General features: G+C 46.7%; 1 protein-coding gene across 1 annotated transcript in view; it reads right to left on the bottom strand.

Moving 5' to 3' along the window:
- Window positions 1-2,337: 2,337 nt before the first annotated feature.
- DACT3 (dishevelled binding antagonist of beta catenin 3) overlaps window positions 2,338-21,890 on the bottom strand; it is a 33,365-nt gene continuing 13,812 nt past the window's right edge. The window contains exon 2 of the mRNA XM_048501345.1: window positions 2,338-2,412. Within this exon, the coding sequence (XP_048357302.1) occupies window positions 2,380-2,412 (33 nt within the window). The 3' untranslated portion in view covers window positions 2,338-2,379. The remainder of the gene's footprint in view (window positions 2,413-21,890) is intronic.

Below are 21,890 nucleotides of genomic sequence, written 5' to 3'. Positions count from 1 at the left end.
AAAGAGAACTAAACACCTTCTTTGCCTCAGTCTTTTCCCAAAAAGGAAACACTGCACATCCAGGAGAAAAAAACCACAGAAGATACAGTAGGAGAAATGCAGCACAAAATAAATAAAGAGGTACTGTAGGAATACCTAGCTACTTTAAACGAATTCAAATCTCCAGGGCCTGATGAACTGCATCCCAGGGTATTAAAAGAACTGGCAGAAGTAATCACAGAACCACCTGCTATAATCTTTGAGAACTCCTGGAGAACAGGAGAAGTCCCAGTGGACTGGAGGAGACTAGAATAGAATCTTTATTGGCCAAGTGTGATTGGACACACAAGGAATTTGTCTCCGGTGCATATGCTCTCAATGTACATAAAAGAAAAATACATTTGTCAAGAATCATAAAGTACAACACTTAATGATTGTCATATAGATCTAATAAGCAATCAGGAAACAATCAATAGTAACATAATGTTATGTTATAATGTTATAATAATGTTATCCCCATCTTCAAAAAAGGGGGAAAGGAGGACCGTCCAGTAAGCCTGATATCAATACCAGGGAAGATTCTGGAGCAGATCATTAGACAGACGGTCTGCCAGCACTTAGAAGGGAATACTGTGATCACAAAAAGTCAGCATGGGTTTCTGAAAAACAAGTCATGCCAGGGGCAATTTAAAAAATGCTGGGGAACAGGAGCAAAAGACAATAAAACAAACATTGTGGCGGCAGCTGTAGCTGAAATAGCATTATTTCAATGCGCAGAGGCAAGCCGCGTGTCAGCGGCCCGTGGGCACTGTGTTGGAGACCTCTTCAATACCAGGGCTTGGACACGGGAGTGCTGATCGGTGTGGTTTCCTCGTTGTTATTGATTGTCTTAATTTCGGCTTGGCTCCCTCAGGTGCTTTTAATTCATCTTTTAAGGAAGACCAAAGGCGGTAGAAAGGCAGGAGCCAGGAGGGTTGCTTGTGAAGAGGGGGCTGAGACCATCTAAGAAGCAACCGCCCGAGGCGTTCCTTCTCTGCAGACTCAGGGAGACCTCCCAGCTACTATCACTAAACAGGCGCATTAAAAAACACACAAATAGCTTCTAGGGCCATGATCCAAGGCACAGACTGGGATTCTGTCTTGTACCTGCCAAATAGCTTACTCTCGAGTAACGCACGCCTCAGAGCCAACCGTTTTTTCTAAACTAAAACCTCAGTATACAGGCTAAATTGCCGTGTTGGCACTTTGTGGTAAATAAGTGGGTTTTGGGTTGCAGTTTGGGCACTCGGGCTCGAAAAGGTTCGCCATCGCTGCTTTAGAGAATAGTTAAAACATCATCCAATAACTGACCCATCTCAACACAACCACTAAAACCCCTGATACTCCATGTCGGGCCTCAAGACCAGCCCCCCCCCCCCCCCGTCAACTCCTGCAGATAATAGCAACACTGCCCCTAACCTGCCCAAACATGGCAGTCCAAGGAAATTCTCTAAAGCCGCCCCCACCCCCCAACCCCCCGTAGCTTTCCCCTGTAACAAATGGATTACTATCCATGTAAATTTCCCTCCACCCCCCTCCCTTATCCTCTCTAGCCAAACTGCGGCTGCTCTTCTTATGCCTATAAATTTCTAATCCCTTTTACAATCCCTTTAAGCTCCAAGCGATCTGCTCGCTAAGACGCACCAATACCCACAAACATTTAAATCCACGCAAATGAGGTTGAACGGAGCCCAATGCTAGTGGTGGTTATGGCGAGATTTCAAAGGAAAACGACATCCCATCATTAGATGTTAGGAGACTAAGTGGGGTGGTTTCTAGAAGAAGAAGAAGAAGAAGAAGAAGAAGAAGAAGAAGAAGAAGAAGAAGAAGAACAAGAAGAACAAGAAGAACAAGAACAAGAAGAAGAACAAGAAGAAGAACAAGAAGAGGAGGAGGAGGAGGAGGAGGAGGAGTTTGGATTTATATCCCCCCTTTCTCTCCTGCAGGAGACTCAAAGGGGCTGACAATCTCCTTGCCCTTCCCCCCTCACAACAAACACCCTGTGAGGTAGGTGGGGCTGAGAGAGCTCCGAAGAGCTGTGACTAGCCCAAGGTCACCCAGCTGGCATGTGTGGGAGTGTACAGGCTAATCTGAATTCCCCAGATAAGCCTCCACAGCTCAGGCGGCAGAGCTGGGAATCAAACCCGGTTCCTCCAGATTAGATACACGAGCTCTTAACCTCCTACGCCACTGCTGCACTTCTACATTCTCTTGGTGGGCTGGGGGGGGGGGGGCATGAATGATTTCTCACCGTGTTCTAAATATTTTAAGAATACCACCAAGGACTCGATCCAAGGCACAGACTGGGATTCTGTCTTGCACCTGCCAAATAGTTTGGGCTTGGTCCCAGGGCTCATCCTCCTAAAAATGCCAGGAAGGGATGGGTTTCAAGTCCTTACGGAGACAAAAAAAAATAGATTTTGAAGTGAATAGGCCATGCTTGGCAAGATCTTCAAAGCTGGAAGTTGTGGTGCCAGGGTAGCATTCTCCAGTGGTTAGGGATGGGGAACGGCATTCAGGGTGTCAGCCCTTTCATGAGCATCAGAACGAATTATACATGCTGAGGAGAGATAAGCATGTTTGCTAATACCCTGTTTCCCTGAATATAAGACATCCCCTAAAAATAAGACGTAGTAGAGATTTTGCTGAAGTGCGAAATATAAGGCCTCCCCCGAAAGTAAGACGTAGCAAAGTTTTTGTTTGGAAGCACGCCCGACGGAACAGAACACAGAAAAATAAGACATCCCCTGAAAATAAGACATAGCGCATCTTTGGGAGCAAAAATTAATATAACACACTGTCTTATTTTCGGGGAAACACGGTATTGATTCGTGCCGTGAAATTTAAGTTCCCTTTAAAAGGCACACAGGGAAGTAGCCTTCCCTCTGATACACCTCTGAAAATGCAAGCCGCAGATGCAGGCGAAACGTTAGGAACAAGATCCACCAGACCACGGCCACGCAGCCCGGAAAAACCCACCAGAACCAGTTTTTTAAAATATGTTCACTGGCCTGGATATGCCCGAGGTTATAATCTGTTTTGTTCTTGGGAAGCACATCATTTTGATACCCGTTCTGTCCCAATTCATGCAGGTTATATGGTGAGGTTTTATTTGTTTTTTGCTATCTATAGAACCACAAAATAGAAGACACAACCGCCCCACCCCCCACCTTCTACGACCAAACCACCCAACCCTCAGCCCCCCACCCCCCACCCATCTCTCTCATAAGGGCAACTGGATTCGGGTTCAAATCCACCTGCTTTAGAACGACCTGCTGCCAACCCAGAGGCATAAGGAAGGAGAAGTAATATCCCGGCCCACCGTCGCCCCCTCTTCTTTGTAGATTTTGTTGTTGCTGCTGACCAGAGACCAGAGCATATCGCGGGCAGATCTGCGCATGGCCAGGGCTTGTACAAAGCATGGAGCTAGACCTCAAGGAGCTAGACCTCGTGGTAGGCTTGCTAGCTGCTGGTGACAGAGAGCAGGTTCCACCAGAGAAAATGGCCCCTTTGGGAAGTGAAATTGACAGCATTACTCCCTGCTGATCTGCCTCCCCTCCCACAACTGAGTCCTCCTTAGGTCCTACCTCTTCCCCTCCCCCTGCCCAAATTTAAAGGCATTTCCCAACTCGGAGCTGGCAACCCTATATAAGCCCAGCGGCTAATGACCCATTGCAATACTTCGTGATTACCATGGTTTATAACATTTAAAAGAGAAGAAGAAGAAGAAGAAGAAGAAGAAGAAGAAGAAGAAGAAGAAGAAGAAGAAGAAGAAGAAGAAGAAGAAGAAGAAGAAGAACAAGAAGAAGAAGAACAAGAAGAACAAGAACAAGAACAAGAAGAACAAGAACAAGAAGAAGAAGAAGAAGAACAAGAACAAGAACAAGAAGAACAAGAAGAACAAGAAGAACAAGAACAAGAACAAGAAGAACAAGAACAAGAAGAACAAGAAGAACAAGAACAAGAACAAGAACAAGAAGAGGAGGAGGAGGAGGAGGAGTTGTTGTTTGGTGGATTTATATCCCCCCTTTCTCTCCTGTAGGAGACTCAAATGTTTTAATGTTAGTTTAATGCTAAGTTTAATAATGTTGTATTTTTAATAAGATAGGGTTTATTATTAGAGCCATATTAACTTATATTTATTGGATTTTAATTTATTTAATTTTAATTTATTATTGTGCTCTGTTATATGTTGTTCACCGCCCTGAGCCCTTCAGGGGAGGGCGGTCTATAAACCCAATAAATAATAATAATAATAATAATAATAATACACACACACACACACACACACACATACATACATACACACACATACAACGGCCATAATCTCCTTGCCCTTCCCCTCACAACAAACACCCTGTGAGGTAGGTGGGCTGAGAGAGTTCTGAGAAGTTGTGATTCATGCTAGGGAGCTCAGAAGCTTCCAGATACCAGGGTCCACTCCCATCAGCCCCTACCAGCATGGCCAATTGGCCATGCTGACAGAAGCTGATGGGAATTGTAGTTCCTGAACATCTGGAGAGCCGCAGGTTCCCTACCCCTGGACTAGCCCAAGGTCACCCAGCTGGCCTGTGTGGGAGTGCACAGGCTAATCTGAATTCCCCAGAGAAGCCTCCACAGCTCAGGCGGCAGAGCTGGGAATCAAACCCGGTCCCTCCAGATTAGATACACGAGCTCTTAACCTCCTACGCCACTGCTGCTTTGTAGTCCACGAACATCTGGAGAGCCGCAGGTTGCAGACCCCTGAACTATACTTGTCCATCAGTTTCTGAGCCTTCGGGGGAAGGAGACTGTGGCTCCGATCTCCCTGCCTTCCCCTTGCATCCTGCATCTGCCAACTTCTGCTTGCAAAGTTCTGCAGAGCAGATAGCTGAGCACGGCCAGATCATGTCATTAGCCTGGAAGCAAGAAAACACCCAACGTATTTTTCAGACTTCCTTGGGTATTGATTGTTTGCTTTTGGTTTTTGGTCAACTGGGATGTACTTAAAAAAAAATCTAAATAGAACTTGTGTGAGTCAGGAACGGTCAAGTCGCTTCCAGTTTATGGCAATCCTGTGCATTAATTATTTCCGAAACATCCTCTTGTTAGCTGCCTCGCTCAGGTCTTGCAAACGGAGTGCCGCTGCTTCCCGGATGGAGACCACCCGTCTCATGTTTCCTGCTCCTTCAACTTGGAGGAGGATTAGTTTGGATTTATACCCCACCTGCTCTCCTGTAGGGAGACTCCAGGTGGCTTACGAGCTCCTTTCTCTTCCTCTCCTCACAACAGACACCTTGTGAAATAGGTGGGGCTGAGAGAGTCCTGAGAGAACTGTGACTGGCCCAAGGTCACCCAGCAGGAATGTAGGAGTGCGGAAACACATCTGGTTCACCAGATAAGCCTCTGCCACTCAGGTGGAGGAGTGGGGAATCAAATCCAGATTAGAATCTAAATTAGTGCTTAGTGTTACGGTTATCCATTCCACATGGCTGGGGTTAGGGGCAATGTGGAAACATGTGTAAAAAATTGTGGCCCTTCACACCAGAAAAGGTCTGAATTTTTCCTTTTTCTTTTCTTTTAACTTTAAAAAAGAAACTGTGTACGTTTACGGCCATTAAAAGATACAATATGTTGATATTGTACAATACTATAAATATATTTCATCCATTTCTGAGTTTCTAAAGTGTTGCCTGAGTGCCGTCTGCTGGCTGTGCGTTGTTTGTGGCATCTGCAAAACTCCACACACACCCCAATTCCCATTTAATTTTTTATGCTGACCCATAATATATCAAAACTGTGATGGGGAAAGTCACGATGTGGAAGGGATAACTGTATTGTCTTTTTCAGTGACTCAGCATGTGCCCGGTGCGCCCCCCCCCCCCCCGGTGACCGAAAGGCGTTGCCTGGGGACATGGATGTCCCCATGTCCCTAGGGCAGTACGCCCTTGCCCTCCCCTCCCCAGATTTCACTCCTCAAATGTCCAGGAATCCCCCAACTCACATCTGGCGACCCTATCTCCACCACTGCTTTGTGGCTTCTTATGGAACTAACGCGCATTCTAGGTCAAAAAACAACAACTTCCCATCAAAAGCAAGCCCGCGCCTCCAAAAACGAATCAAGTAATTGTGGCACAGATAAGATTTTATTTTATTATATTAAATTCTCCGGCTTTGAAGTTATCTGGTCCGTTCCTTTGAGGGAAACTTCCCCGATTATCAGAGCTCCAGCTGGAAACATCTCAGGTGAAAAGTAGGTTAGATTTAAATTGGACTGGGAGGAGGGATATGAGTTGTCTAGCGCTTACCTCTCCTCCAACCTTTTTTTTTTTTAATGCATTCAGCCAATTCAGAATTTGTGCTCAGTTTAAATTAGGCAAACAGACGTCTGCTTTCCCCAATTCATCCTCATTTCAATTTCTGAGTGTTTCTCCTCCCTTCCTCGTTCTAGACCTCCAATATATTTTTGGAACAGGGCAGAGCTACGCAGGAGGGAAGAATTAGAAAAAATATAGAGGGAAATGAAGTGGTTGGTAATTGGGACCCCAGAGAGCAGCCGGGAATTAGATGTGGCGTGAGAGAACGGCCTCTGGGCTTGGCGCTCTGCGCTTCTGTTGCCATTTCCCGTGTTCAAAATGACATGTTACAATCCCATCCAGCCCAGCAACCCGTTTCCGGCAGTGGCTAGCTGACATGCCCCCCCTCCAGTTGGGGATAACAAGGGGTAGGTGGGTTTCTCATCTAGCTCTCCTGCTTAATATCCATTGATTGACATAGTTCCATGGGAATGTCAACTCAATGCATGGCAAACTCTATGCTGGGGATCATTAAGAAAGGAGTTGAGAATAAAACTGCAAGGATTGTCATGCCCTCATATAAAGCAGTGGTGCGACCGCACTTGGAGTCCTGTGTCCAGTTCTGGTCGCCACATCTCAAAAAGGATATCGAAGAGATAGAAAAAGTGCAGAGAAGGGCAACGAGGATGATTGAGGGACTGGAGCACCTTCCTTATGAGGAGAGGCTGCAGCGTTTGGGACTCTTTACTTTGGAGAGGAGACGTCTGAGGGGGAATATGATTGAAGTCTATAAAATTATGCATGGGGTAGAAAATGTTGACAAAAGAGAAATTTTTCTCTCTTTCTCACAATACTAGAACCAGGGGGCATCCATTGAAAATGCTGGGGGGAAGAATTAGAACTAATAAAAGGAAACATTTCTTCGCGCAACGTGTGATTGGGGTTTGGAATATGCTGCCACAGGAGGCAGTGATGGCCACTCACCTGGATAGCTTTAAAAAGGGATTGGACGGATTGATGGAGGAGAAGTCGATTTATGGCTACCAATCTTGATCCTCCTTGATCTGAGCTTGCAAATGCCTCAGCAGACCAGGTGCTCAGGAGCAGCAGCAGCAGAAGGCCATTGCTTTCACATCCTGCATGTGAGCTCCCAAAGGCACCTGGTGGGCCACTGCGAGTAGCAGAGTGCTGGACTAGATGGACTCTGCTCCGTTCCAGCAGGCTCGTTCTTGTGTTCTTATGTCTCCATTTATGTGCCTGATTTTTTTAAAGGCCATGTCTACGGTGCCTGTCAGCAAATCTAGTGGCATTGAATTCCACATGTCAGACCTTGTGCTTTGCCTGAAGAACTATATCTCAAGCATTATGTAACCCAGGGATGTCCAACTCTGGCGCCCCAGATGTTCGTGGAATCATCAGACTGATGGGAAGCGTAGTCCATGAACATCTGGGGTGCCAGAGTTGGACATCCCTGATGTAACCCCACCCACTCAATGCAGTAAGACAAGGAGCAGCAGTGGCGTAGGAGGTTAAGAGCTCGTGTATCTAATCTGTTGTTAGTAAGGGCTGTTGGCTTGCCCCTTTCACTGACTTTTGCTAGTTTAGACACTAAACATTTGTTCCATCCTTTCTGGCTGCCCTGGCTGTTATTTTAACAGCAGAAAAGCAGGATGTAAATTTTCTAAACAAAACAGAAGAAGAGTTCTGTAGATTTTTCTCGGGATCAAACGAGAGACACATCCAGCCCAGCATCCTGCTTCACACAGTGGCCACCCAGTTCCTCTGGTGGTCCATCAACAGGGCAGAGAGGCCAACGCCTTCAGAAGAACATCAGAAGAGCCCTGCTGGATCAGACCAGAGGTCCTTCTAGTCCATCATTCTGTTGGCTGTTGTGTGTTCCGTGGGTTGTGTGGTCGTGACCTGGAAGTTTTTGCTTCTTACATTTTGGCCACATCTTTGGCAGGCATCTTCAGAGCCATGTCATGGTAAAATGTGCTTCTCTCTGTGGCGTGGTGTCCTGTCTCACACAATGGCCAACTAGTTCTCCTTCCTCTGATGCTGCCTCCTGGCATGGGTATCCAGAGGTTCAGTTCCTCTGAACTTGGAGTTGGCTTCTTCTGTCTTCTTGAGTAAACACACACACACACAAAGAAGAATATGGACTAGGGAATTCAACAGTGGTTTGGTTATCAGTCTTGCCTTTCTTCCTGTACTTTTTCAAGGCCTTTGAAAATTATCTTGTTTTCAGTTACATATGAAGAAGAGAAGAAGAAGAGGTTGGATTTATATCCCCCCTTTCTCTCCTGCAGGAGACTCAAAGGGGCTGACAATCTCCTTTCCCTTCCCCCCTCACAACAAACACCCTGTGAGGTGGGTGGGACTGAGAGAGCTCCGAGAAGCTGTGACTAGCCCAAGGTCACCCAGCTGGCATGTGTGGGAGTGCACAGGCTAATCTGAATTCCCCAGATAAGCCTCCACAGCTCAGGCAGCAGAGCTGGGAATCAAACCCGGTTCCTCCAGATTAGATACACGAGCTCTTAACCTCCTACGCCATGAAGATTTGTTCATTTCAATGTTATTGTCATCTTTTTTTTAAAAAAAAAAAGCAGTTTACAAACCACTCTGAGAAAGGAGTTTGCTTTGCATATCATGCTTCTGTGGCAAGTGGAAATAACTGATTCGCCCTGAGGTCAGCCCTAAAACGGTGTCTCGAAATAGGCTCCATGCATAACCTAATCTTATCCGATTCTATCCAATCTCTGCTAGATTGTTTAAGCCCCTTGCCCCCGTGAGCGACCATCCTCTTCAAAATCAAAAGTGGGGCAAGCCGACGAAAACGCTTCCCATCTCTTTCCAGGCTGTTCCCTGTCATCATCATCATCAGCAGCAGCAGCAGGAAGAAGAGGAGGAGGAGGAGGAGGAGAAGGAGGTGAAGGAGGAGGAGGAGGAGAAGGAGAAGAAGAGGAGGAGGAGGAGGAGTTTGGATTTATATCCCCCCTTTCTCTCCTGCAGGGGCTTCTCAAAGGGGCTTACAATCTCCTTGCCCTTCCCCCCTCACAACAAACACCCTGTGAGGTAGGTGGGGCTGAGAGAGCTCCGAGAAGCTGTGACTAGCCCAAGGTCACCCAGCTGGCGTGTGTGGGAGTGCACAGGCTAATCTGAATTCCCCAGATAAGCCTCCACAGCTCAGGCGGCCGAGCTGGGAATCAAACCCGGTTCCTCCAGATCAGAGTGCACCTTCTCTTAGCCACTGCTCTTAGCCACTACACCACTGCTGCTCACTCAGGAAGGAGGGATGCTTCTGGCTGGCTGGTAGGTTTTGTTTTTCCATGAAAGGAAAGGTTTGTTTCCTCCGGAACATTACATTTTTGTACCGACGCCTCATCTGGCCCAGCAAAAGCTCACACAGGGAACACAGCGCACTGGAAGCAAGAGCGACTTAGTGGCACACAACACAATTGCCACAATTACACCGGTTTCGCCTCTGTGCTTTTGCTAATGAAAGAACCCATTCGCAACCAAACTGCAGGAGCCGTTGGTCCCCCGACACATTGCCAAGAAGGGTGGTTGGGGGGAGTCATCTATAAAATCTGCCAGTTGAAAGCTTGGCTCCTATTTCTCTGGGGGGGAAACGATGCTGGAACGGTTGCATCTGATTTCCCGAAATGGAAAACGGATGTAACAAACAGCAAAAATTTGGCATTGGCTCTGCCTACCCCAGCGATGGCTAACCTTTTCGAGACCGAGTGCCCAAATTGCAACCCCAAACCCACTTATTTATCGCAAAGTGCCAACGCGGCAATTTAACCTGAATACTGAGGGTTTTTTTTAGAAAAAACGGTTGGCTCTAAGGTGTGTGTTACTCAGGAGTAAGCTTGGTGGTAGTCGATGGCTTTGCTTTGAAGCAACTGTGTAACTCTTCCAACGGGTGAATCACAACCCTAGGAGGGTTTACTCAGAAGCAAGCCCCATTGCCAGCAACCGAGCTTACTCCCAGGTAAAGGATCGCGCTTTTATTCTTCGCATGAAAATCAGTGGGGTTTAACAGCACTTAACAGGGTTACTTCCCCAAAACTAGGTCTTAGGTTTAATGCTAATAATCGAGCCCAGTGGCCCTGGCCAGCCTAGATGGGGGGGGGCACTCTGTTTGTGTATGCCCACAGAGAGGGCTCTGAGTGCCAACTCTGGCACTCGTGCCATAGGTTCGCCATTACTGCCCGACCCCCGACCCCCACAGATTGGCTTTCCCAATCCTGCTTTTTGGGGTGGGCATTTCACTATAGCAGGGGTGTCCAACTCTGGCGCCCCAGATATTAATGGATTACGATTTCCATCAGTCCCTGCCAGCATGGCCAATTCCCAGCATGGCAGGGGCTGATGGGAATCGTAGTCCATGAACATCTGAGGCACCAGACTTGGACACTCCTGCACTATGGCCTTTGAGCTAAAATCAAGACTCCGGTGACTTCCGCCCCCCCCCCCCCCCCCCGCTAATGTTGCCAGATCTGGGTTGGGAAATATTTGGGGGGGGAAGCCGGGGAAGGAACCTCTCTGCAGAGTATAATGCCATCGAGTCCCCCCCCGCCCCCAGAAGCCATTTTTTCCAGGGGAACTGATCTTGGTAGTCTGGAGGTCAGCTGCAGTAGCAGGTTGTCAATCTACCCCGCCCCTCCAGTTTTGGTCCACACCTTGAGTTGCCAGCCTCCAGGTGGGGCCCAAACATTTTCCAGAATTACAACTGAGCTATAGAACATGCTAACCCTTACTGAGACATTTGCCCTCATCAAAGAGCGGCTACTAGCAATGGATTATCAACAACTGCAGAGCTTGGCCAACAAATCCTGCTCACCAACGAACGTGGCAATTCCATTTGTGCAGGGAAACCCAGCCTACTATATTGCAGCGCTTACCAACCCTATATATAGGAGAGCCTACATCAGTGATGGCGAACCTATGGCACGGGTGCCAGAGATGGCACTCAGAGCCCTCTCTGTGGGCACGCACAAACATAGTTGCCCCCCCCCCCCCCACACACACACACACATACATCTAGGCTGGCCTGGGCCACTGGGCTCGATTATTAGCATTAAACCTAAGACCTAGTTCTGGGAAAGCAATGTAGGTAACCCTGTCAAGCGCTGTTAAACCCCACTGATTTTCATGCGAAGAACTAAAGCGTGATCCTTTACCTGGGAGTAAGCTCAGTTGCTGGCAATGGGGCTTGCTTCTGAGTAAACCCTCCTAGATTCACCCATTGGAAGAGTTGCATGGTTGCTTCAAAGCAAAGCCACCGACTACCACCAAGCTTACTCCCAAGTAACAGAGCCAACCGTTTTTTCTAAACTAAAACCTCAGTATTCAGGTTAAATTGCTGTGTTGGCACTTTGCAATAAATAAGTAGGTTTGAGGTTGCAATTTGGGCACTCGGTCTCAAAAAGGTTCGCCATCACTGGCCTACATGCTGGCTAGATTTAACATTATGCCATCCCCGCTCCATAGAGGAAGACTCAAGGGGCTACCAAACGATAAGAGGCTTTGCCCCTGCAGTCCAGGGCAGCTGGATTCCATTGCGCACATTCTCCTCCACCGCCCACTTTACCAGAATCCAAGATCCAGATTATTATTACAAATCATTGACTCCATGAAAACCCTGACAGAGCTTGATAAAGTAAATATGCTCTTAAACTGTAATGACCTGGACTGTTGTCTCGCAGTGGCAAAGTTTCTGGCTGAGGTTTGCGAACTGAACTTATGATCCAGTGTGAAGTTTTATCGAGTAATTTTAACTGTATTTATATTGTATGTTCTGTATGCCAATAAAGGCTTATTGAAATTGACAACTGAGCTATAGAGATCAGTTTCCTTGGGGGGGGGGAGGGGGGAGGCTGCTTTGGAGGGCAGGTAATAATAGCACCCTGGAGTCCCTCCACAAACTCTGCTTCTCTCCAGCCTTCTCTTCCAAACGTGCAGAAATTTCCCAAGCCAAAGTTGGCATCCATAAATAACCGTTCTACATCTTAAAGGGGCAGAGAAAGCAGAGTTCCTACAGTGAGCGTCTCCCAAACTAAGCTCCATCCTTATCACTATCTGGCAAGATATTCAGATTTCCCTCTATACTACACACAGAAATATATCACTGCCCCTGCTCCTTATTTAACTTATCTGGATAATAAAGATCTAAGGAGAGCTTTTACTTTTGCAAGAAGTGCACATTTACCTTCTGCTGTCTTAGAAGGGAAATATCAAAAGATACCTCATGCTGCAAGGTTATGTTCTTGCTCTCTGAATTCTGTAGAAACTATAGAGCATGTGTTATTAAAGTGTCCCCTTTATGAGGAGGCAAGGAAAAAATGCCTGTCACCTCTACTACACAAGATGACATATTGTTCTGATAAAGTTTGTTGTGAAAAACTACTACAAGATAAGAAGGAGAATATTACTAAAATCGGGTAGCAAAAATTCTGGTCTATTATGAAAAAAAAGAAAAATGATCTGAATATGGCATCCCCCTTGGATATCTTTGTTTTGTCTAGTAATTTTATGCTGTTTGGTGTGTCTACAAAGTATAATGATATATAGATGGATAGTGCTGGAATACGGGAGAGAGATCTGCATTCTTGTTTTGTTGTAGATATTTTGGAGATTTGTAATATATTTGGTCATTGACTGTAAATAAAGTCTTCTTCTTCTTCTTCTTCATCATCCTTATCACAACCCTAGCCAAAGTTACAGGGTGATCCCAGGAAAAAACATCGGCTCATTCCACACATGCAGAATAATGCACTTTCAAACTGCTTTCAGTGCTCTTTGAAGCTGTGCAGAATGGCAAAATCCACTTGCAAACAGTTGTGAAAGTGGTTTGAAAATGCATTATTTTGCGTGTGCGGAAGGGGCCATCACCTACTAAATTCCTGCCTGCTATGTAGCTGTCCAAGACGCAGGAGCAGGGGTTGAGGAAAAACACTGGCAACCCCTATCAGAAAGGGAATTGGAAGCCAGCAAGACCAACAGAACGCTGGTCAAGTTGGGTTAACAGGTGCTTGGCTAAACACTGGAAGCGTATTGAGGACATGTGGGCTACTGAACCCTAAGCTGATTCCTCATTGGTGATTTCCCGCACAGCAGAAATAAAGCATCCTGCAAATGTTGTAAAAGTTTTTTTTTTTGTTTTTTCAGTTCACAAGCAGCCTGCCAAAAGTGTTGCCAGCCAAAATGGACCTTTTCCCCTCCGGCTTGGAGCTCTTGTCGGTTTCAGAGTTGTGCCCGTCTTTTTGTGCGCTGCTGCAGAAATTCCTCATGCCTCCACCATTTGGTGAAGGTTTCCCACTGAGGTTTCCTCTCCTTGCAGTTCATCTGTGCGTCATTTCCACGTTAAAAGTAGATGAATAAAATATGTTTTGCCTAGCCATCCCCCACACACAATTTTTTCTTTTTTGTTGTGAGGGGGATGTCTGCAAAGCTACAGCGCATACCTAAACATTGAGCATATTATTGCAACTTCTCGACTGCATATTGTGTTAAGCCGTGAGGCTTCAGTCACAGATATCCCCCCAAAACAAAAAAAAGGAAAAACACCACATGTACAGAATCACTAGGAAAAAAACTTTAAAAGTGGATGAATAAAATTTGTTTTGCCTAGCGATCCCACACACATAATTTTTTTCTTTTTTGTTGTTTTGAGGGGGATGTCTGCAAAGCTACAGCGACACAAACATGCGCATATTGCAGCTTCTCTAATCGTGTTGCCGTAGCTTCACAGATATCCCCCCAAAACAAAAAAAGGAAAAACACCAGATGGACAGAATCACGAGGGAAAAAAACTTTAAAAGTGGATGAATAAAATTTGTTTTGCCTCTTTGCCCAGTTTATCCTAATAATAATATAATTTTTTTCTTCTTTTGCTTAGTTTTGAGGGGATGTCTGCAAAGCTATGCAGCTTATTACCAAACATGCGATATTGCAGCTTCTCTTAATCTGTGGTTGTCAGAGCTTCACAGATATCCCCCCAAAACAAAAAAAGGAAAAACACCACATGTACAGAATCACTAGGAAAAAAACTTTAAAAGTGGATGAATAAAATTTGTTTTGCCTAGCAATCCCACACACATAATTTTTTTCTTTTTTGTTGTTTTGAGGGGGATGTCTGCAAAGCTACAGCAACACGAACATGAGCATACTGCAGCTTCTCCAATCGTGTTGCCGTAGCTTCACAGATATCCCCCAAAACAAAAAAAAGGAAAAACACCACATGTACAGAATCACTAGGAAAAAAACTTTAAAAGTGGATGAATAAAATTTGTTTTGCCTAGCGATCCCACACACATAATTTTGTTGTTGTTGTTTTGAGGGGGATGTCTGCAAAGCTACGGCGACACAAACATGAGCACACTGCAGCTTCTCTAATCGTGTTGCCGTAGCTTCACAGATATCCCCCCCAAAACAAAAAAAGGAAAAACACCACATGTACAGAATCACGAGGAAAAAAAACTTTATTCATCTACTTTTTACATGGAAATTGCACGAGGATGAGGAGCAAGCAGAGGAATCCTCCATGAGGAACCTTCAGAGAATCTCTGCTGCGGCACACAAAATGGCAGGCTCAATCAGTGGAAATGAAAATAAGAAGTTTGGGCAGGAGAAATAAAACATTTCCTGCCAGCTTGTGTTCGCTCAACAGGCAGGAAATGTTGGTGATCAAAGACGGTTAGTTTAGCGATCCTTGAAGAACCCAGGATGAGGGACACAGAGTGTTTTGAAGACATTTTAGGGAAGAGGGCTGTTCGAGGTCCTTCCCCAAATGCTTTTTAAAACAACCCCAAGACATTTTATTTCTGCTGTGCAGAAATCATCGTAGTCTGCCTTTATAACTACCTTGCATTTTCAGCCTGTAGTATTTGCAAATACTTCACTAGGCCCAGTGGGATCTGAGGCATATTTTTCTAGAAATAAGGTCGACTGAAATCTGTAAGGCTCAATCCTGAGTTAACACACCGTGCGCTTCGGGGGGGGGGGGCAATTCTCCAGCAGCCCACCCCACAAAGGAAACAAACAAACCGGGACCGGAAAGGCGCAGGAGACACCGGGAGACGAAGGATGAGTTGCCAACCCCAGCCTTTCCGAGACATTTCATCTTTCAGCAGGGAAACGGCACAACGGGGAAATTATGCAAAATAATGTTCTGATCTAATCCTGTCGCCTCCACTGTCTGTAGCCAAGTAGGTGGATTTGTTATGCAGCTTGAAGGGACGACCCAGAAGGGCCTGCGCATTTTGATTTATGCAAAAGAAGCTCGCTTCTCCAAGAAAAGACAACAATCAAAGCTCAATTAAAAGAAAATTTTAAAAACCAGCGGGGCGAGTTGTTAGGCAAACTGACAGACATAGAAGATACATATTCTGCTAGCTGGCCTTGTAGACGCCTTGCGTTTAAAAACAAATGCACTGAGTAAATATAGGATTTGTTGCATCCCGATAAGGGTACAGGAACAAGGAAGACGATCCAGACAGAGGCTGCAGTAAAAAAAATTTCCCCAGTAAAATATTTTGAAATCTAAACATTTCACAGCGCTGGCGAGTCCTAGAGAAACAGTCGCTAATGAAACTCCTGTCGCTGTAGCTCAGTGCCCTCATCTTGGCATGGAGCCAAAAGCATCCCTTGAACTAACAACTGTCCGGGGACAGATAACACCTCGGCTGACAGCTGGCAAGTTACACCAGAGACCAATTTTTTTTTGGGTCCTGGCTATATTTAGAAGCCATCTCCCCTGAACGCTCCAGCCTCTTCTGCAACGCTTCCCACCTCCTCCTGTACGTGTGTGTATAATTAGAAAAGGATTATTTGCATTTGAAAAAGAAAGAGGTTCCATTGTTCTTTTACGGCCCTTTCCCAACCTGGAGCTCTGAGATCAGGTTCGTGGAGGTGGCAAGACATGGAAATTCATCTTCTGGGGCTGGAGGGGAGAAAGATAAGCTTGCTGATCTAAATTAATCTGGATGTAGCAGAAAACACACACACACACGCTCACACACGCGCGCAAAGGCAGGTAGCTTGAAAATATTCTCTGCCAGCTCAGAGTGTGAGGTCTCCATCTCAGGTTGGGGGGTGGGGTGGGGGGCTCGCCAGAGCAGATATCATAGTGATGGCGAACCTTTTCAAAACCGAGTGCCCAAATTGCAACCCAAAACCCACTTATTTATCGCAAAGTGCCAACACGGCAATTTAACCTGAATACTGAGGTTTTAGTTTAGAAAAAACGGTTTGCTCCAAGGCGCACGTTACTCCAGTGTAAGCTTGGTGAAGCAACTGTGCAATGCTTTGAATGTGTGAATCATGACCCTAGGATAAGGTAACCAGATTTCTACTGTTGAAAAGCAGGGTGTGTGCGAGCGCGCACACCCGCACACTGCCTTTTGCGCGGCGCTCCCCGGTCAGGAAACAGGGAAGCGCCCCAGAAGGCACTGTGGCTGCGCGGGAGGCGCTCCCTCCTGCGCTGCCGCAGTGCCTTCTGGGGCGCAGTGCCTTCTGGGGCGCTTCCCTGTTTCCTGACGGGGAGCGCCGCCGCAAAAGGAGGGACAATGCCAAAGCCCGGCGGGACACGGGACACATCACGCAAAAGCGTGAGTGTCCCGCAAAAATCAGGACGGCTGGTCACCTTAGGAGAGTTTACTCAGGAGAGTTTACTCAGAAGCAAGGCCAGCCTAGATATGTGTGTGTGTGTGTGTGTGTGATTTTCTGCTCCCCCTAAATGACGAACTATGCGCGCGTGCCCACAGAGAGGGCTCTGAGTGCCACCTCTGGCACGCGTGCCATAGGTTCGCCACCACTGAGATATCACGAACTGAAGATTGCAGAATGAGGGACAGGGGAAAAACAGAGATCCTCTCACTTTAAAACCCCTACCCACAATACACATAAACAGACCCAGCCACTTTGGGTGCACCCCATTTTGACTGATGCTGCGTTCCTCTTTTCAAGGGCAGCCCCACGTACAATGCGCTGCAGTAGTCAAGTCTTGATAGGTGTATGGATGACTGCTTCTGCATCATGTCTTCCCAGAAGAGGAATGCAGGGGCTCAGCCCAACCCCAAGCTCAAGGGAAATGCTTCTTCCATCTGCACAGAATCATCCCCATCCAGAAGGTGTTAGGGAAATGCCTGCCAAAAAACCGACATGCTCGGCCCGTTTTTCAGATGGAAGCGTGGTTTGGTTTTGGGGGAATCTGAATGAGCAATAGGCGAGCATCAGGCTTGCAAAGTTGGCTGGCCACTGTTCATATGTTCCCGGTGCAAAATTTAGGAACAAGCTATTCCTTTCCCTGAAACATTTTGTGAAGTACTAAAAACAACTAATCACATTACGTTAAGAGGAAGAGGCAGTGCCGGAGAGTGTAACGCTCTGAATCGGGGGGTCGCCAACCTGGTACCCCTGGCCGCCATGACACCCAGCAAGTGCTTTGAGGAACCAGGAAGGCCTTTTGCCCAGAAAGGCTTCTGCTGACCATTGGAGATTTGAAAATATTTCTTAGCAGCTGCCACCGCAACACAAGGACCCACACTCAGAGGTGGGATCCAGCAGGTTCTCACAGGTTCCCAAGAATAGGTTACTAATTATTTGTGTGTGCCTAGAGGGAGTTACTAATTGGTGATTTTGCCCCGTGGTTTTTGCCTTAGTGACGCCCCTCCTCTCAGCCGTAGCGCGCAGAACTTGAAGCAGTCTGGCAGGAGGTGCACTGGCGTGCGTGGCAGCCTGCGCCTGCGTGCATTCATTTCCTGCCCAAGGACTGGCACAGCAGCTGCGTCCTTGCCACAGCCCCGCCAAGGAATGCCCCGCCCCCGGAATGCCCGGCCACGCCCCCATCGTGCCCTGCCCAGCCCCATTGGCGCTACGCCACAGTTTGAATCCCACCACCATGGGAACCTGTTACTAAAATTTTTGGATCCCACCACTGGCCACACCATATGATCGAAGTTAAGCCATGGCAATCATTTCGTGGCTGGCTCCAACTCCTGCACCGTGATAAGTCAGAGTTCCCAACGCGCCTGCAGGCTCACAAAGGTTGGGGATCCCTGATCTAGAGTGGGTGGGGAAACTTCCGTCTCCCACCTCCACCAAACCTGCTCGACTGCCTCTGCTACTCCTATCAGGGGAGCCTGTTGGAACAAAATAAACATCTCCAGCAATAAATCCAAGATACCGTTCCAGACAGAGAAAGGGGAGTGAAACCAGGGCTATCCAGTAGCAGGCAATCCCTCAGCTGAGCAAATCCAGACAGCGTGGGGGGCGGGGGACTCCCCTCTTTTTAATAAAACACGCTGTTTTGTGTTGGTCCCAAAATAAAAGGTATTTCACATCTGATTTTAGCAGGGATGGGAAAATTGATTGGACCCAAGTCACCTGTAACCATTTGCCTATTTTGGAAAGGCCTGAAGTTTGCAAAGAGGGTCTTCCATCCCTCTACAACTGGAACCATGCCCTTTTACAGAATGCGAGAATAATTTTAGCACCTTCCAGTGAGCATACCAGACAACTCAGCCTTCTGCCCATTCTCAAGTATTTTGTGACACAGACACAGGCTTTGGGCCTTGGATTAATCCAGAATAAACTCCTCAGTAGCAGGCCGCCTAACCGCTGCGTCCTCCAGAGTGGGACTGTTAAGTTCCCATCATCCCCTGCCAGCATCATGCTGGCAGGGGATGATGGGAACTGTAGTCCATAACATCTGGAGGGCCACGAGTTTGACACCTGTGCCCTGTGGTCGCAAAATAATCGTGCACGGCAACAGGGGTGCACCTATTAAAGATGGCGCCCAAGGTAAACACTCCGCAGCACCGAGCTGCCCATCCCCTTGAATACCACGTGGAGTTTAGGGGGATTCAGTTCTAGGCTTGGCGTGGCCAACTCCAGCTTTAAACGAAGGGTTCCAACTTCCACCCCTGAAGTCTACAGTTTAGAGCTGGCCCCAAAGATCGGGGAACTGGGTTATGACAGTGACTCCTTCAATATGCTAACCTTTACTGAAACTTTTGCCCTCATTAAAGAGAGGCTGTTAGCAATGGACTATCAACAACTGCAGAGCTTGGCAAATAAATCTTGTTCACCAACGAATATAAGTTACTCCCTTTTCACGCAGGGGATACTTCCAGCCTATTATATTACAGCCTCCCAGTAAACTCCATACACAGAGAGCATTTCTATATGCTGGCTAGATTTAACATCAGCCATCTCCTATGCTACATAGAGGAAGACTTTAAAAGTGTCTTCCAAAGCGATAAGAGGTTTCGTCCCTGTAGCACAGGACAGCGGATTCCATCCCAATAATACTCTCCTGAACTGCGTATTATACCAAGAACTCCGATCCAGCCTGCTATCCCAAGCTATAGACCCTATGATTGATTATACTGAATCAGATAAAGTAGTTACGCTTTTAAATTGTCAGGATGTTCATTGTTGCCTTATAGTGGCAAAGTTTTTGTCAGAAGTTTGTAAACTGAATGTATGACAAACGCGAAGTTTTTTACTATTCACTTTTCAACTGGAACTGTATTTTTTAACTGGAACTATATTTTAATTGGAACTATTGTGTATATGCCAATAAAGGCTTACTGAATTGACTGAACCCTGCAGTTCAAGACTAGTCTCCATCCAGCTGGGCCCAGCTTCAAGCTGTGGGGTTCGAGGCAGAGCCTACACCAGCGATGGCGAACCTTTTCGAGAACGAGTGCCCAAATTGCACCCCAAAACCCACTGATTTATCGCCAAGTGCCAACCAGGCTATTTAACCTGAATACAGAGGTTTTCGTTTAGAAAAAACAGTTGGCTCCGAGGCGTGCGTTACTCAGGAGTAAGCTTGGTGGTAGTCGATGGCTTTGCTTTGAAGCAACCATGCAACTCTTCCAACGGGTCGAGTCACTTCCTAGGGAGGATTTACTCAGAAGTCTCCCATTGCCAGCAACCGAGCTTACTCCCAGGTAAAGGATCGTGCTTCAGTTCTTGGCATGAAAATCAGTGGGGTTTAACAGCGCTTAACAGGGTTACCTACACTACTTCCCCAAAACTAGGTCTTAGGTTTAATGCTAATAATCGAGCCCAGCGGCCCAGGCCAGCCTAGATGTGGAGTGGGGGCACTCTGTTTGCGTGTGCCCACAGAGAGGGCTCTGAGTGCCACCTCTGGCACCCGTGCCATGGGTTCGCCATCACTGGCCTACACTTTCAAACTAGATCTGGCTGAGCCCAGCCTTGAACTGGGTGCCCCCCAACTCCACATGGAGTGCAGGGGAGGGTGGGGGTGCAGTTTGATGGAGGGACGGCAGGGCTTCAGAGGGGATTCTGAGCTAACTGGCACCCCTCCCCAGTCCCCATCCTAGCTACGCCAGTGCATGGCAACACAAAATTAAAACAGGAGAGAAGACCATTAGTTTATTTATTGACTTTATAGTCTGTCTTTCTCACTGAGACTCAAGGCAGATTACACAGTGCAAATCAATGCATGATGAGACTTCTAATAAGCAATGTAATAGGACTAGGATTATACAAATCAGAACCCTTTTTATTCACCGACTAAGAACACAGAAGAGTTTTTTTTAAGTCAGAGCTGTACCCCCTTCCCCACACAGACAATGGCTTCCTGATTAGTTCGTTTTAAATTAGCTACAATTACTCATTTGAGAATATCCAGCCGGAGAAAGATTTCTGCCTAACTCAAGATCTTGTGCACCTTCATATCGTCAGGTTTGACCAAAACAAGGAAGGTATTACTTGCATCCTCTGACCCAGGAATCCAACCTTTTTCAGCACAGTGGAAATTTTGACACAGAGTAGTAGGTGCAATCACAAAATAGCTGCCGGAGGAGGCACAGCCAGGTGCAATGTAGCCGCCACAGCTTACCTTTAGTCACACTGTAAAGATCCTTGTACTGTGGCAGCAGCTGCTACCAAAGCAACGTTTTCAAAAATCTGTCCAACCACCCAAATCTGCAAAGGATAATCGGAAGCCCTACTCAGCCCCTCCACTTTATTATTATTATTATTATTATTATTATTATTATTATTATTATTATTATTATTATTATTATTATTATTATTATTATTATTATTATTATTATTATTATGTTTGTTTGTTTGTTTGTTTGTTTGTTTGTTTGTTTGTTTGTTTGTTTGTTTAATATACCGCCCCATCCCTGAAGGGCTCTGGGCAGTGTACAACATAAAAACCATACATAAAATCAACATATAGAACTTCCATAAATATGATAAAACCAGCAGTTATCCTAAGATGGCATCCCACCCAAACCTAATCCTTCTAAAAAGAAGGAGAGAGAGGCAGTGGGTCCTGATGGTATTAGGACCTATGGTCTCAATAATGGGTCCCGATGATATTAGGGACCCATGAACTGGGGGGGGGGGGGACCACTCAGCGGCTGGTATCTCCAAAGACCTGGTGGAACAACTCAGTCTTACAGGCCCTGCGGAAATCACCAAGGTCCCGCAGGGCCCAGACAGCTGGAGGGAGAGTGTTCCACCAGGCAGGGCCACGCGTTGCAGCCACCCTGGCCCTCGAAAGTGGGAGGCTGCCAGACGCATCACTGGGGGGCCAGGGAT

This window comes from Sphaerodactylus townsendi, linkage group LG06 (assembly GCF_021028975.2).
Source record: "Sphaerodactylus townsendi isolate TG3544 linkage group LG06, MPM_Stown_v2.3, whole genome shotgun sequence".
Classification (NCBI taxonomy): Eukaryota; Metazoa; Chordata; class Lepidosauria; order Squamata; family Sphaerodactylidae; genus Sphaerodactylus; species Sphaerodactylus townsendi.
The sequence above is the reverse complement of the archived record's forward strand: the minus strand, read 5'-3'. Positions and strand labels throughout refer to the sequence as shown.